Source organism: Sinocyclocheilus anshuiensis, unplaced genomic scaffold (genome assembly GCF_001515605.1).
Source record: "Sinocyclocheilus anshuiensis isolate Anshui unplaced genomic scaffold, SAMN03320099.WGS_v1.1 scaffold2170, whole genome shotgun sequence".
Lineage (NCBI taxonomy): Eukaryota > Metazoa > Chordata > Actinopteri > Cypriniformes > Cyprinidae > Sinocyclocheilus > Sinocyclocheilus anshuiensis.
Window position 1 is genome coordinate 415,026 of NW_015558572.1, and position 13,840 is coordinate 428,865.

Here is a 13,840-nt window from a genome sequence, read left to right on the forward strand (position 1 = left end):
TGTTTGTTTTTTGTTTTTTTTTTTCTTTTTTTTTCTTTTATAATTGTTATTATATGCTAAGGTCTTCCTGAAAATTTGCTCAAATTTTATCTTAATGATAAGTTTTTTATCCTAATTATTTTAAGATTATTTCCTGCCAAAACATTGATAAGATTTTATGCTAAATGTGATCTTATGCTGAGTTTATGTTTATAATATGCCAAATTTGCACATGAATAATGAATGTTAAATTATCTTTTTTTTTTTTTTATTTGGTCAGATTTTATGCTAATAATGATTTTATTCTAAGTTCTTGTTAAAACTTTGCTCAGTGTTTATGCTAATAATGATTTTATGCTAAATGTGATTTTATGCTGAGTTTATGTTTATATTTTGCCAAATTTGCACACTAATAATGACTTAAATTATTATTATTTTTTTTTTTCATTTGGTCAGATTTTATGCTAATAATGATTTTATTCTAAGTTCTTGTTAAAACTTTGCCCAGTTTTTATGCTAATAATGATTTTATGCTAAATTTGTTTAAATAATTTTCTCAATTTTGTGGTAATAATGATTTTATATCATGTTCTTGCTGAAAATGTAAGTTTTTTTTGCTAATACTGATTTTACACTAATTTCTCGTTAAAACTTTGCTCAGATTTATGTTAATAATTGTAATGCCAAGTTCTTGGTGAGAAATTGTTAAGATTTTATGCTAATACAGATTCCATGCTAAGTTCTTGTTGAAAACTTAAGATTTTATGCTAATAATAATTTTATGCTAAGTAATTTTTTATAATTTATCAAATGTTATGCTACTAATTCTTTTATGCTAAATTATTGTTAATAATTGTTAATTTTTGGTAATAATTTGTTATTTTATGCTATATTCTTGTTCATTATTTGCTAAAATTGTATGTTAATAATGATTTTATGCTAGTTTCATGCTGAGATTTTATGTTCTTGATAAAAAAACAATTTGCAAAAATGTTATGCTAGTAATGATTTTATGCTAATAAAGTATGCCAGCGCTTGCTCAGTCAAGAGAGAGAATGAGAATAAAACTTTCCTTCTAACTCTGTACTCTTGAATGCTTGGAGGTGTTCTGCTTTCCTTTCTTCTGTGAAGGGGGCATGATGAGGTAATTCCTCATTCCGGATGTCATCACGTCTTTGGAGTTCTATGCAGCCCTAAACTCTCACACCCCACACTCCCTGGCTCAGCAAGCATGTCAGAGGAAGTTGCACTGGAATATCTCACTCCCCTAAAGAGAAAAGCTTCACAAGGCATCAAAATGCCTTTTTCCCAACCCATAATCCCTCTCTCACACCGATCACCTCCCCCACCCTCCAGTCTGCTCCAGATGAAGAGGTTTGACTGCTGTCCCGACTGTCATCTGTCTCTCTTGTTTCTTCACAGGGTGTAGGATAGATAACTGTGAGGCCTGCTTCAGCAAAGACTTCTGCACAAAGTGCAAGCCTGGTTTTTACTTGCACAAGGGCCGTTGCTTCGAAAAGTGTCCAGAGGGTTTTGCTCCTCTGGAGGACATCATGGAGTGTGGAGGTAAATAAACCTTTTTTTATATACAAGCCTACTGGAGAATCCAGATAAAGCTGGTGGCTGTTCTGGAACATGATAACTGGTTTGAAACTGAGCTAAGATGGTCATTATTTTTTCCAAGTTAGTCATTAGCATTAGGTAGACCATCTTAGACCAGCAACAAACCAGCAACCAACTGGTCAAACCAATTTAAGGTGGTAAAGCTGGCTTTTGGGACATAGTGGCTGATCAACCACCGAGTGACTAGCTAATGACCTTTTTCAACCAGCTAGAACCTGCTACTAAGTTTAAGCTAGATTTTACAAACATTGTCTGTTTATGATTCAGTCCACAAAATACATTAAAAATACTATTTTTGTAACCTAAAATAAATTGATATTGTTCATTAGGTCTAATATTGCTGTATTGTATCTTACCATATCCAGACTTTTCATAGTCTCTATCACTGGTTTTCATCATCAGCTAGTTCTCTAAATTCTAGTTCTATTTCACCCAATAGAGGGTTGTGAGGTGGGCCAGTGGAGTGAGTGGGGGACCTGCACCAGAAGAAACAAAACCTGTGGTTTCAAGTGGGGTCTGGAAACCCGAACACGGCATATTGTGAAGAAGCCACCAAAGGACACGATACCATGTCCAACCATCGCAGAGTCCAGGAGATGCAAAATGGCTATGCGACATTGCAGGAGAGGTGAGTGTGTGTAACTGGATAAGCATATATGGATCTCCTCATGCTTTCAATACAAGCCCTTGTTTAAGATACAAATCTTCCATTTCATCTGCAAATCATCAATTTTATTATCACTCAAAGAAGGAAATATCACTGTGGCCTTTTCGTCTGCATCTCACCTGTTTAATCTTGAGCTCTGTTTTTTTGGATTGAAAAGTCGGCCATCCAACCACAGCCCCTCGATTTGGGTTTTCAGTGTCGACTGGCATTTTCATTCATGATTTATTAGTGTTTTTCCATGCTCACGTTAGCCAGCTCGCCTTAGTTTTTTTCTCTCTCTTTTCTTGAAAGCGTATGTGTTCTCTCGCTTATTCTCCTCTCCTTCCAGTGGAATTCCTTAAAGTATGAAATGCAGGTTTCCTCAATGGTACTCTGTTTCCTTTCTCTATAAGAGAGTTATTTGCTGTAGGTGGTGCATGTATTTTACCACTAAAATGAGAAGTCAAATCGGAGGGAAAATATTTTTTGAGTAAATACAGCCAAGGAAACATATTTTATAAAGTGTTTAATTTTAGAAGAGATGGGCCAAGTTTACTCGAGAAATAATTACCGGATTCAGGAAGGCTTATCAGGGAAAACTTACGATGATAATTAATCGAGATGCTTCCTCGCAGCTTTTTTCGTTCTGCTCACCTGAACAAACTTAAAGGGGTCATATGACGTTGCTAAAAAGAACATTATTTGGTGTATTTGGTGTAATGAAATGTGTTTATGCGGTTTAAGGTTCAAAAAACACATTATTTTCCACATACTGTACATTATTGTTTCTCCTCTATGCCCCGCCTTTCTGAAACGCGTCGATTTTTACAAAGCTCATCGGAGCTTGCAACACTCCAAAGAGAAAGGAAAATTTGAAATCACATCATATCACCCCTTTAAATCTGAAGCGGTCACTGGCTTACGATACTGTCACACCAAGTACACATGTAATTTCAATTTCGGAGGTCAGTAAAGGACAGCACATTCACATTAAGAAAGTTTTTTGACTGATTATGGAAAAGTTAATTGTCAACCCAGAGACCTGAGGCAATACAAAGTTGAACTTAAAAGTTTCCACTGTTTATTTAGGTACCTCAGTCTTGTACTATATTTACATTTCCATAAAGTCCACCTCAGTATCAGGTCACAGCCACTGAATTTTGCTCTATGAGCTATTACCAGTTTTGAATGCATCGTTAAAGCTGAATCTATTCATCTTCACTCAAATCATTTGTAAATAAAAAAATGGCCTACATTTGTACACAGACACTATGACAGTTGCTTTAGAAAGTTGCTGATTGAGTGAATACGTTTCAGACATGTCACATGACACTTTTCCCCATCGAGTGGTTGTAAGGTGGAGAAGGAAATAGTTGGAAATAGTGATTTTCTGGCACGTTGTCCTTCTGTACCCTACATTGGCACTCTCCACAGGAATTTTTCCCTCCTCTTGACCTTTTCCAAGAGTATTTTATAGTCATCTTTAAATAAAAACTGGCATTGTGATGCATGGTTACTGCATCTCAATGATCTCATCTGAGGTCAGTGAGCCATTGTTAAATTCTTAACTGAACACGGAGTGAAGCTGTTCCTTTGTTACCTTTAGAAATCACTTTGCCATAACATCATTAAATTAGCATCTAACAATAGACAAAAGTTTTTTTTTTTCTAACTTATGGTTCTGTAACCATAAAGGCTGCTGTGTAATTTGCACCCTGACTAAGCATTTAAAGAATTTAGGGGAAGCATTTAAATAATCCTGTGAATGCACTCAAAGAATGCAGAATCGAATCGTTAATCGAATCGAATTTAATTGTGAATCGAATCGAATTGAATCGTGAATTTGCAAAAATCGTTCTTGAATTGAATCGAAAACCTATGAATCGTGAATCGAATCAATTCGCTGTCTACCCAAAGATTCACAGCCCTACTCACAAGGATCATTTGTTTATGAATTTGAATACTCTGGTCGTGCTGTATGTTGTTGGAAAAAAGAACCGATTGATAATAGTCATTTGTAAGTAAACCAGGCTACACTGGTCACACTGTATGATTTTGATTCACTAAAAAGAACTGCCTCCTAAGAGTCATTTGTTAGTTAATTGGACTACATGGGTTGTGAACTATATTTTTGTTTCATTAAGAAGAACGATTCATAAGAATCATTTGAAAGTGAATCAGGCTATACTGGTCACGTTTTTGATTCACTAAAAATCTGACTGTAAATCTGATTACACTGATTGTGTTCTATGTTGTATTTAAAGGGACATTGGATTAAATTTTCACTTTTTTGAGCTTTTTTTTTACATTTAGCTAGGTTTAGGGTGTGTGGTAGCTTAGAAAAGCTGAAAAAAAACACGCAAACAGTTCATGGGCTGTCTGAGTCTGAAACTGTGTCATCCAGCGAGCTGTTTGAATTTGCAGCAGGTTTCTACATAGATAGTTAGCTAACTGAATAAGACCACCTCTGAGTCATACATGGATAGATTCACATGTGTTGTGCCGACATGCCCCACGGAAGAGAGAAGTGGGGTGAGCAGTAGCTCATTATCATTTAAAGAGACATGCACCGAAATGGGTCGCTGTGAACAGAGCTGTTTTTGACAAGGTTGTTTTACACATTCATTGAGGAATTTTAACCAAAGTATGGTACAGACTTTTAATGAAGACCCTAAAGAATCATACCAACTTGTGGAAAATGGGCATGCAATGTCCCCTTTAAGGCAGTGCACTAGAACTTACGTTCACGGGATCTACTAGAGAAGTATTGCTAAAATTCTATAGATATTCTATGATGTTCTATAGAAATAACGTTGTTACGATCATTAGACGCGTTTCCATTACCCTTCAGATTGGGCAAATTGAAATTGAGAATTGAAAATACGCCCAATGGAAACACGTCAATTTCGCACAAACGCCCATATATCACAAAAAAGTTTTTACGCTCGCATGAGGTGGTTTTTCAGGCAATGCAAAAAAGGAATAATTCGCAAAACTGCAATTAAAACGTTTTTTTCGCATTTACAGGTCACATGGCGTATGTAAAAAGTCATATGATCATTCTTCAATGTACTGTAACCTCCAAGAAACACTTCATACGTGGCCGCTCTCCAGTATAAGGGGCTTTTCTACCATTAATGCTTAGACAGTTTACACTGTACACGTCTGCGGTGCAGTGTGGCTCTGATACGGCCACTGAAGCTGATTACGGCCACTCAATGCTTGTGTGTATTCCAGCCGCGCCACGCACGTTTCTGAAGCGGCTCTCTGTGCTGCTTCTGTAAAGATACACGCATACGCCTCCTTTGAATAAATATAGCCACAATCCATTAAAAACCCACCAAAATCCGTTGCCATGACTTAGCGCGAGAGGCAAAAAGTTACGTTTTAGTCACATAACATTGGTTAATGGAAACGCCATCATTTCGCAATACTTTTTTATTGACATTTATAAAATATCGCCAAAGTTTTGCGCAAATCTGTAATGGAAACGCGCCTATTGTCTTGCATCCCAGTGTAGGTACGTCAGAGAAATTATTGTGCATGGGTGACCAGGAAGTAGCCAAAGCCTCTAGATAAGAATAAGGGTGCTTGGTCTAGAGTCTTCATTAACCGAGAGGCCAGGATAACATAGCCCCCGACTGACCTTTACATTACACTGGATTCCAAGGACTTTGCAAATAAGTCTCTGAATGCTACCTAATACGACAGCTTTACTTTGCAATATAACAAATTACTTTGTGAGACATAAATAGGATTACAGCCAGACCATAAACATGTATGCATGTGTAAGTTTATGTATGCCCTGCTGCCAGGCAAATTGCTCTACATTAAATGAAAAATTAGGTAAAAGGTGACTGTGGGGAAGTGTGCTAGAATACGACCCTGTTACCATAATGCACATAACATGAGATACTAGACACCCGCCTGTGGAAATAGGTATAAGATTACGTAACAGCAGACCTTGCAGATTGCTATGGATTAGACAGAGGCAGGAAATATGAGAAGGTAAATAACATCACAGGAATTCTAGATGTGAATGTATTTCTGGCATTGTTTATCTGATCATCCAGCTTCCATTTCTATGAGCTTAAATGTCGCTGGACATAATTTACAGACCTTTAGCCTTAGCTTGAACTTGATGCATATCTTAAGAAAAGATGAAAACATCTGGACACCAGTCGTTTAGACCACTCGCATGCACCAGTGCAACAATAAGTAGTACGCCCTTATTTTCTGTAGATATTTACAGTTACTTTAGATTGGGCGTTAGTATTGCTTAAGAGCCTCAAGTATTACTAGGGGTGGGAGAATTGGATTTATTGTGATTCTTGGACCCACTTTATATTAAGTGGCCGTAACAACTATGTACTTACATTTAAATTAATCATTTGGTACAATGCACTTATTGTGTACATACATGTTTTTACATTGTACTTATATTTAAAAAATACCTGCATGTAATTACATCTGTAATTAATTTCTGTAATTACATTTATAATTACACTGTTGACCCATCCCTTACACCTTAACCCACCCTTAAACCTACCCATACCACCAAACCTGTCCCTAACCGTACCCGTTTCCCACCTCAATAGCAGCAAAAGTGTTTTACAATACAATATGAACACAATAAGTACATTGTACAATTTTTTTTGATGTAAGTACATAGTATTTAAGGCCATTTAATATAAATTGGGATCTGAGTCTTTAAGTAATGATTCTCAGTTGAACCACATGTGTTAACATTAAATAATACTAATTAAAAATAATAGCTTACATGGAATAAAAAATATTTTACAACATTAATTAATATTAGTTAATGTTAATTTTACATATACTAACACATTTTTAACATTTCAGTTCAGTGAAAGTTACTTTAAAATGAACATCATATACATTTAGAATGTTATAAAGTATATCATTTCAGATTAATAAGTGTTGTGAAAAAATTAATTTCATGATAGTTCAGATACATAATGCATGAAATAATGTTAATGATTTTGTAGTGTTACCAAAATCGTAATAATAATTTAAAATTAATTATTAATAAATATGATCATTAAAAAGTATATGCAAGACAAAACATTACAGATACAGTGATACAGTAACTCACTTTATTGGTTTGAATGAATTCGCTAAAATGAGTTTCGAGTGAATGTCTTTTCAGTCATGTTCAACTTAAGAATTGTTTTGGATTGTGAATCTTAAATCAATATTGTTGCTAACTATTGGTGAATATCACCATCGTTCACTTTTCTATTTAGGATCTGAGAGTCGGTTGCCAGGCCGACGCTCTCCCAGCAAGCTAGACAGCCTCTTTCTGGCAATGTGTTGGGACTCCTCAGGGTGGTGTATAGAGTGGGCCGTAAACACAATTTATTAATAGTCGCCCAGCTGTTTGCGAAAATGAAATGCCTACTGAGCTCCAGCTTGCACCTAACCCAGCCCCTGTCATCAAATCAACTGACTGACCAGACATGCTAGAGAGAGAGAGAGAACAATGCTAAGAGAATTCTGCCATGAAAGTGCTCTGTAGAGTGATATTCCAGCAGGGAGCATCTGTCAGTAGTATTGCTGTTCTGAGGATAGATTCTCCTTCCTTCCTGGCGCAAACGTTTTCCACAAAGGTTCTTAGCCCTCACATTTCTGCAACCAACTTGCAGCAGGTTACTTAATGTCAATTGTATTAAATGTTGTGTAAACAACTCAGACTGTTATTGCTTCCAATCATCCTCTTAATCCTAGTAGTAATTCCCTAACATTGGGTTTAGTATGACTGAAGTTCAGACACAAACACGACATTGAGATTTATTGGATCATTTTGCTTTTCACAGCAAAGCGGCTTTCAGATTCTCAGACAGCTAGAAATGGTGTATTGAATGGCATATTGGTGCATTCATATCCACATCTGCGCCACATACGAGTGGCTCTATCGGGAAAAAATGTTACTTCAGGAACAAGTGAGACTCCATAGCGCAGTGATATGCATGCTTGACTTCTCTTAATGATTTTCTGTGGTTTCTAGATTCTATAGCTCAGGGCCAAAGAGCCTTGCATGGTGCAATTGATTTCCCATTTCTGAAACAGGAGAAACATATTGTTTTTCCTATATGCCCTGATATCTGTAACAGTTCCTTGTCCTTCTTAGGTAACTTATGATCCTTTATCACTTTTAAATGTAACATCTTCCCACTTGGGCTTCTTGCAAGAGTTGAATTCACAATGCCTTTAAAATTTTAAATTGAGGTAGTAAACAGCTGGCAAACAATTGCAATTCGAACTTAAAGTTTGATGTACTATAAATCTGTTACTGCAGAAAGGCAGATATTTTGAAAAATGTCTGTTTTTTGTTCTTATAGTGGGGTCACTTGAGTCCAATATTGTTTTGGACTAGAGGTCTGCATTCACGCAGGAGTCCTGAGGCAACTGAGTGCAGCACGAGACTCGAAGTTTTGAATTGCTAAGTGCAGAAGGGAAGATACTGATGAGTGCGCAGAAAGTGGGAAAAGAAGTGACTTTTGGGACTCCCACAAAATATAAAGTTACTCAAATGTATTTTATGTTTTACGGTACAAAATGATTTGTCTATTGCGCAACAAAAATAAACGGTTTACCGGTGCAAGGTTGGATATTCTGGAAAGCACCTTCCTTTTGCCTGCTGCAACAAATGCAGCAAGGTGAGGTCAGAAGCGTTGTGTGTGGGGGAATTGGAAAAAATAGCCTATTACAGTGAGTCAGAATCATACTGAAACAAAACTGAAAAATCTGTGTCAATCTCTACCTGGAATTTTGTGGGTGGGAGCAGGACAAAACAAAAAGTTGTAGATGGGCAGTGGACAGAAATCAAACTTATTTTTAGCGGGAGCAGGATAGAAACTCTGAAGCGGTACTGAAAAATTGATCCGCGCAGACCTCCATTTTTGGCCCCATTTACTTTCAAAATATTGACAAAAACAGCTGATCATCTTTTGTGTTTCACAAAGTCATAAAGGTTTGGAATGCATAGGTTTTGGGTGAACTATCCTTTAATTTATTGTATATGTTGTCTTGGTATTTGCACTTTGTCTCTTATGTTTGTCTCTTATGTCTTATGTTGGTGTCAATGTAAATGTTGCACCATGGGGCCTTAAAGGAAGAATATTTCACCCCCACTGTTAGGGCTGCACGATTAATCGAAATTAAATCGCAAAGGCGATAAATCGCGATTAGGCAGAAGCTGCGACTGTCATGAATATCTTTCAGTGAAGCACGGTTCTGTGATCAGCAGTAAATCTCCATCCAAAGGCCAGAGGGTGCTCTCGCGCGGAAACTCCAAATACACCCCACAGAAGAACTCCAGGAAATCCCTATAGCGGTTGCTGAAAAAACAGAAGATTTAACTGCTTTCATTAATTCAACGTGACTAATAAACACATGACTACGGCAATATATGGTTTATCTGAGTTTGTCTTATTATAATGTTTATTATAATAAAGTATATAATAATGCAATGCTAATCGACATAGCCTTTATCACTGCTTAGAATACTATGAAATATGTTGCGTGCCTTATTCTGTGTAAGAAGCCACATCATCTCACAGAAGGATTTACTTCAAACACTCGACTGAGGTTATGTAGTGAGTTTGGAGTAAAAACATGTTATTAAATGTGGTATTTTCACATGCTTTCAGATGGAACAGCATTTACTACACAGAGCCGTAGTTCACTGACAAGCTGCGCAAACAGCTTTCATAATCGCAGAACGATTTCTTCGATATTATTATCGCGCGATTAAATTGTCTGCGATTATGAACGCGATTTTGTGTAGCTTGTCAGTCCAGGCCAGTCTGCGAGCCAGATGGAGACTATGGTAAAGTGATGCCCACAGAGGAGTAATTGCCTTTAATCTGTTATTGAGGGAAGCAGGACGAGACCCGCAGCAAGGCATGCCCCTCTGTACCACAGAGAAAACACTGGCGGAGTATAGTTTTAATGTGTGCACGGCTTTGTGCGGCACTGGTGTGTTTATGGTTAGTTAGCGGACTGAATTTCGGGGGTTGGCAGGATAACCTTGTCCTCTGAGCATTTTAATTATGCACTGTGATCTGACTCTGGGCCTGTGTTTAGTTTGGAAAACCAAAATCCAAATTAATACTTGAACGTCTTTTGAGTGTCAAACATTCCTGCTACAGTTGCGAGCTTCCACAGACAACTAATTCACTTCTTATATGAGTCTCTTACGCTCGTCCTGTGCCGAGTGCCACCCAAAACAAATAGAGGACGCTTCTCGCCACCACTGACGAGTGCGAGAGTGTGTGTTTGCACTTATTTATTTAATAACTGTCAGGCTGCCTCGTGCTTCCCACCAAAACTTGGGCCTCTCGGAGGAGAAAGTGATCCGCAGATGACGACTCCCGATGAGATCCTGACTGTGTTGAAATTCAGGAATGATAAATGGTGAATTACGCCTGGATAATATTGCGGGCTATCACTGGATAGAGCAGGAGCGCAGTGTGCGCTACTTTCCCAGGGCAAGTGGAGCTCACTAATTGGCTGGCGTGATGGGTGATTATCTGTGCCTTGCGCCAGGTCTGTTGTGACTGGTCTGCCAATGGACTAATCTTTCTTTAATTAGCTGACTCCGCAGGAATGACATGGGAGCAGGAGGCCACTTTTTCACAGCCAACACGCTTTTCTGCATTCACACAGCAGCTCCCATATATTCTCCCATTTGGTCTTCTTTTAAACTTTGTGTTGTGGCATTGCTAATGTCATTGGCTCTGTATGATTAATTGCTGAGTTCTTTCACACTGTTTGCCATTTGTAGATTGATTTGGATAGAAGCGTCTGCCAAACGTAAATGTCCATTTAAAGCCTGGCTGAAGATGAAGTGTCTAAGAATAGGCATCTGGTCTGAGGTCAACAGCAAATGGTGTTAGTCAATAGTCATTGTCAATAGTCATTGATCCTTAATGATTGTTATTGAATTATTCATAAGATGTTGTTGAGATATTGATATCCCAGTCCACTGATTGCAGCTTTCGTGATTTTCGGTTTGTTTTTCTAAAGGTGCTGATTGCAAGAAATGATTTTTTGCCACTTATTTAATCTAAAATCAACTTTGTCTATTTTACCTGAACCCAAAGTGGCTTGAACTATGATTTTACATGAGATTGTTTAAGGGATAACCTATAACTTTTTTTAATAACACATTCTCACCTAAATAAAGACAAAGTAGCGACTTTTTTTGTAATTTCAACTTCTTATCTACCAATTATGTCATTGCATCTCACAATTTCCATAATTGTGTCTTTACATTTCAAAATGAGATTGTTATCTCACAAATGTGACTGTCTCACAATGTTTTTGCTTACAATTGTAACATTTCTCACTATTTTTTTATTGCTTGTATTTGCAACATTCTCACAATTACAACTTTATTGCTCATAATTTTCTATATTACATATCACAATTACAACTTTATTGCTTATAACTGAGTTTGAATTCATAACTTTTTTATTTTTTTTTTAAAAAGGGGGCTAACCATACTTTTGTAGATCTACAAGCTTTTGAAGTTTTGGGGAATAGGTAATAATCAAAGCAATCTGCCTAGCTAACTTTGCAAACATGATAAGCATGCATGTGTAGCTTGCTAACTGTTGAGCTCCATGAGGAGTCTCAATCTCACTACAGTATCTGCAGGATGTTTAGCACTGTGTTTACATCGAGAGGTACCCTCTAACTTGAAAGTCACTTTGATTGCCCCCTGATAGCAGAAGATTGCAGCTTTTAGAATGACAACTTTATGTTCCCTACTGGAGAGACCAGGTCACTGAAGCCAGCTAGAAACCATGTAAAAGTCATAGCTATCAGTCACGGTGTGCATCAGTTCATGCAATTTCTCATCTGCTTTACAGTTTGTGTCGCACCCTCTGCCTAAATTTTTGTGGTCTCTGAGGAGTTCTGCCAGTGGTAAATCTTCCACAGGGAGCGAAAGTCATTACTAGTCCCTGGCTGTCTTTTTCACTTTGTTTTCTTCACAGTTACATTCATTGTAGGGGGGAGAGGGGAGTCTCTATTTAATTCCCCTGCTCCCTGACCAAAATAAATACAGCCCCTGTCATTCTGTCAGCAACTGTCTTCAGAGAGCAATATTTGGTTACATTCATTGTAGGGGGGAGAGGGGAGTCTCTATTTAATTCCCCTGCTCCCTGACCAAAATAAATACGGCCCCTGTCATTCTGTCAGCAACTGTCTTCAGAGAGCAATATTTGAAACACCCCATGATCCTGTCGACTTTTATATGGAGAATCTGTCGTCATACCACAGGCATGAATCCTAAACATGGAATCCTGTAGAAGAGGGACTGGGGTGGGGGGGGATATCTATCTATCTATCTATCTATCTATCTATCTATCTATCCATCCATCAAAAAAATTTTTAAGGCAGTCAAAGTTAGTGCGTATTTGAAAATATTAGATATATTTGACGTAATGATTAAAAAAATCACATCCACCTAACATTATGTTACTACATTAGTTCATTCTGATTTCTAAAACCTGGTCAGAAATCATGAGATTAATTTAGGTTATTTCATTCTTTTGACAGTCATAGTTTTGAACTTTAAGAAAAAAAAGTCATGTAGTTTTGTGGAAAAAATTGTTAATCCCTAATACACTATAATTTCTTTCTTTCTTTCTTTCTTTCTTTCTTTCTTTCTTGAGCTGAAGACTACCTAAGGCAGCCCATGTTTATTTTACAATATACATTTAAGTGACTTTCAGCAGTTATTCTGTCTCATGACAGTCTCATAGGCTTATCATCACTCTAATTAGACTGCATTCATTCAGTGTTTGCCATTTGAATATGGACGTTCTGTTGTCCAGACCTCTGCGTAGCCCACTGAATGCCCTTCCGCAAGGCCCCCACACATGCTTTCATCTCCACAGACACACACAACAGGCGTACACACATCACACATGACAGGCAAGACATTTCCTGCACATAGCCTTCAATAAACATGCTTTCATACATTCCCACACATAAGCACTAATGTATAAGCTCGACTTTTGATAGTGTGCATGCCGAGGTTCCGTTTTATGTGCCCGCAATATCAGTGGGACACTAGCAAGGCCTAGACCACCCCCTCTTTGGGGCTAGCTGGGAGCGGGGTATGACTTTCAACATCTGGTGCACAGTTGCACCAACTCAGCCGCTAAAATCTTCTGTCCTCTCTCTCTCTCGGGCATTTTTATTGAGACATCACAGCTTGTAATCAGAGCCTCATGATACTGAGGGAAGCTGTGGCTTCTGACCCGCTCACTTCCAGAGGCTTGGACCAATGAAACAGACACCCAGACAAAACAAAGTGTCGTTTGCTGCTAGATTCCTGTGTTTTAGGTGTTTGGACATCCAAGTTTGCATACACACAGCAGGGAATAACCAAAAGAGACTGTGTCGATTTACAATTGGGTAAATGCACCGAAATAAACAGATGGGCACCATTCAGAACTGAATTGAGATTCCAGTTCAATTCCAGAATTTGAATTGAGGTAACAAACAGGATGCAGAAATAAAAATAAAATAAAATAAAAAAAATATATATATATA

General features: G+C 37.7%; 1 protein-coding gene across 1 annotated transcript in view; it reads left to right on the plus strand.

Annotated features, from left to right (window-relative positions):
* The window catches only part of LOC107679648 (R-spondin-2-like), a 65,072-nt gene that overhangs the window by 40,845 nt on the left and 10,387 nt on the right, over positions 1 to 13,840 (plus strand). Inside the window, exons 3-4 of the mRNA XM_016475261.1 lie at positions 1,402 to 1,545; positions 2,042 to 2,230. Coding sequence (XP_016330747.1) covers positions 1,402 to 1,545; positions 2,042 to 2,230 — 333 coding nt within the window. The remainder of the gene's footprint in view (positions 1 to 1,401; positions 1,546 to 2,041; positions 2,231 to 13,840) is intronic.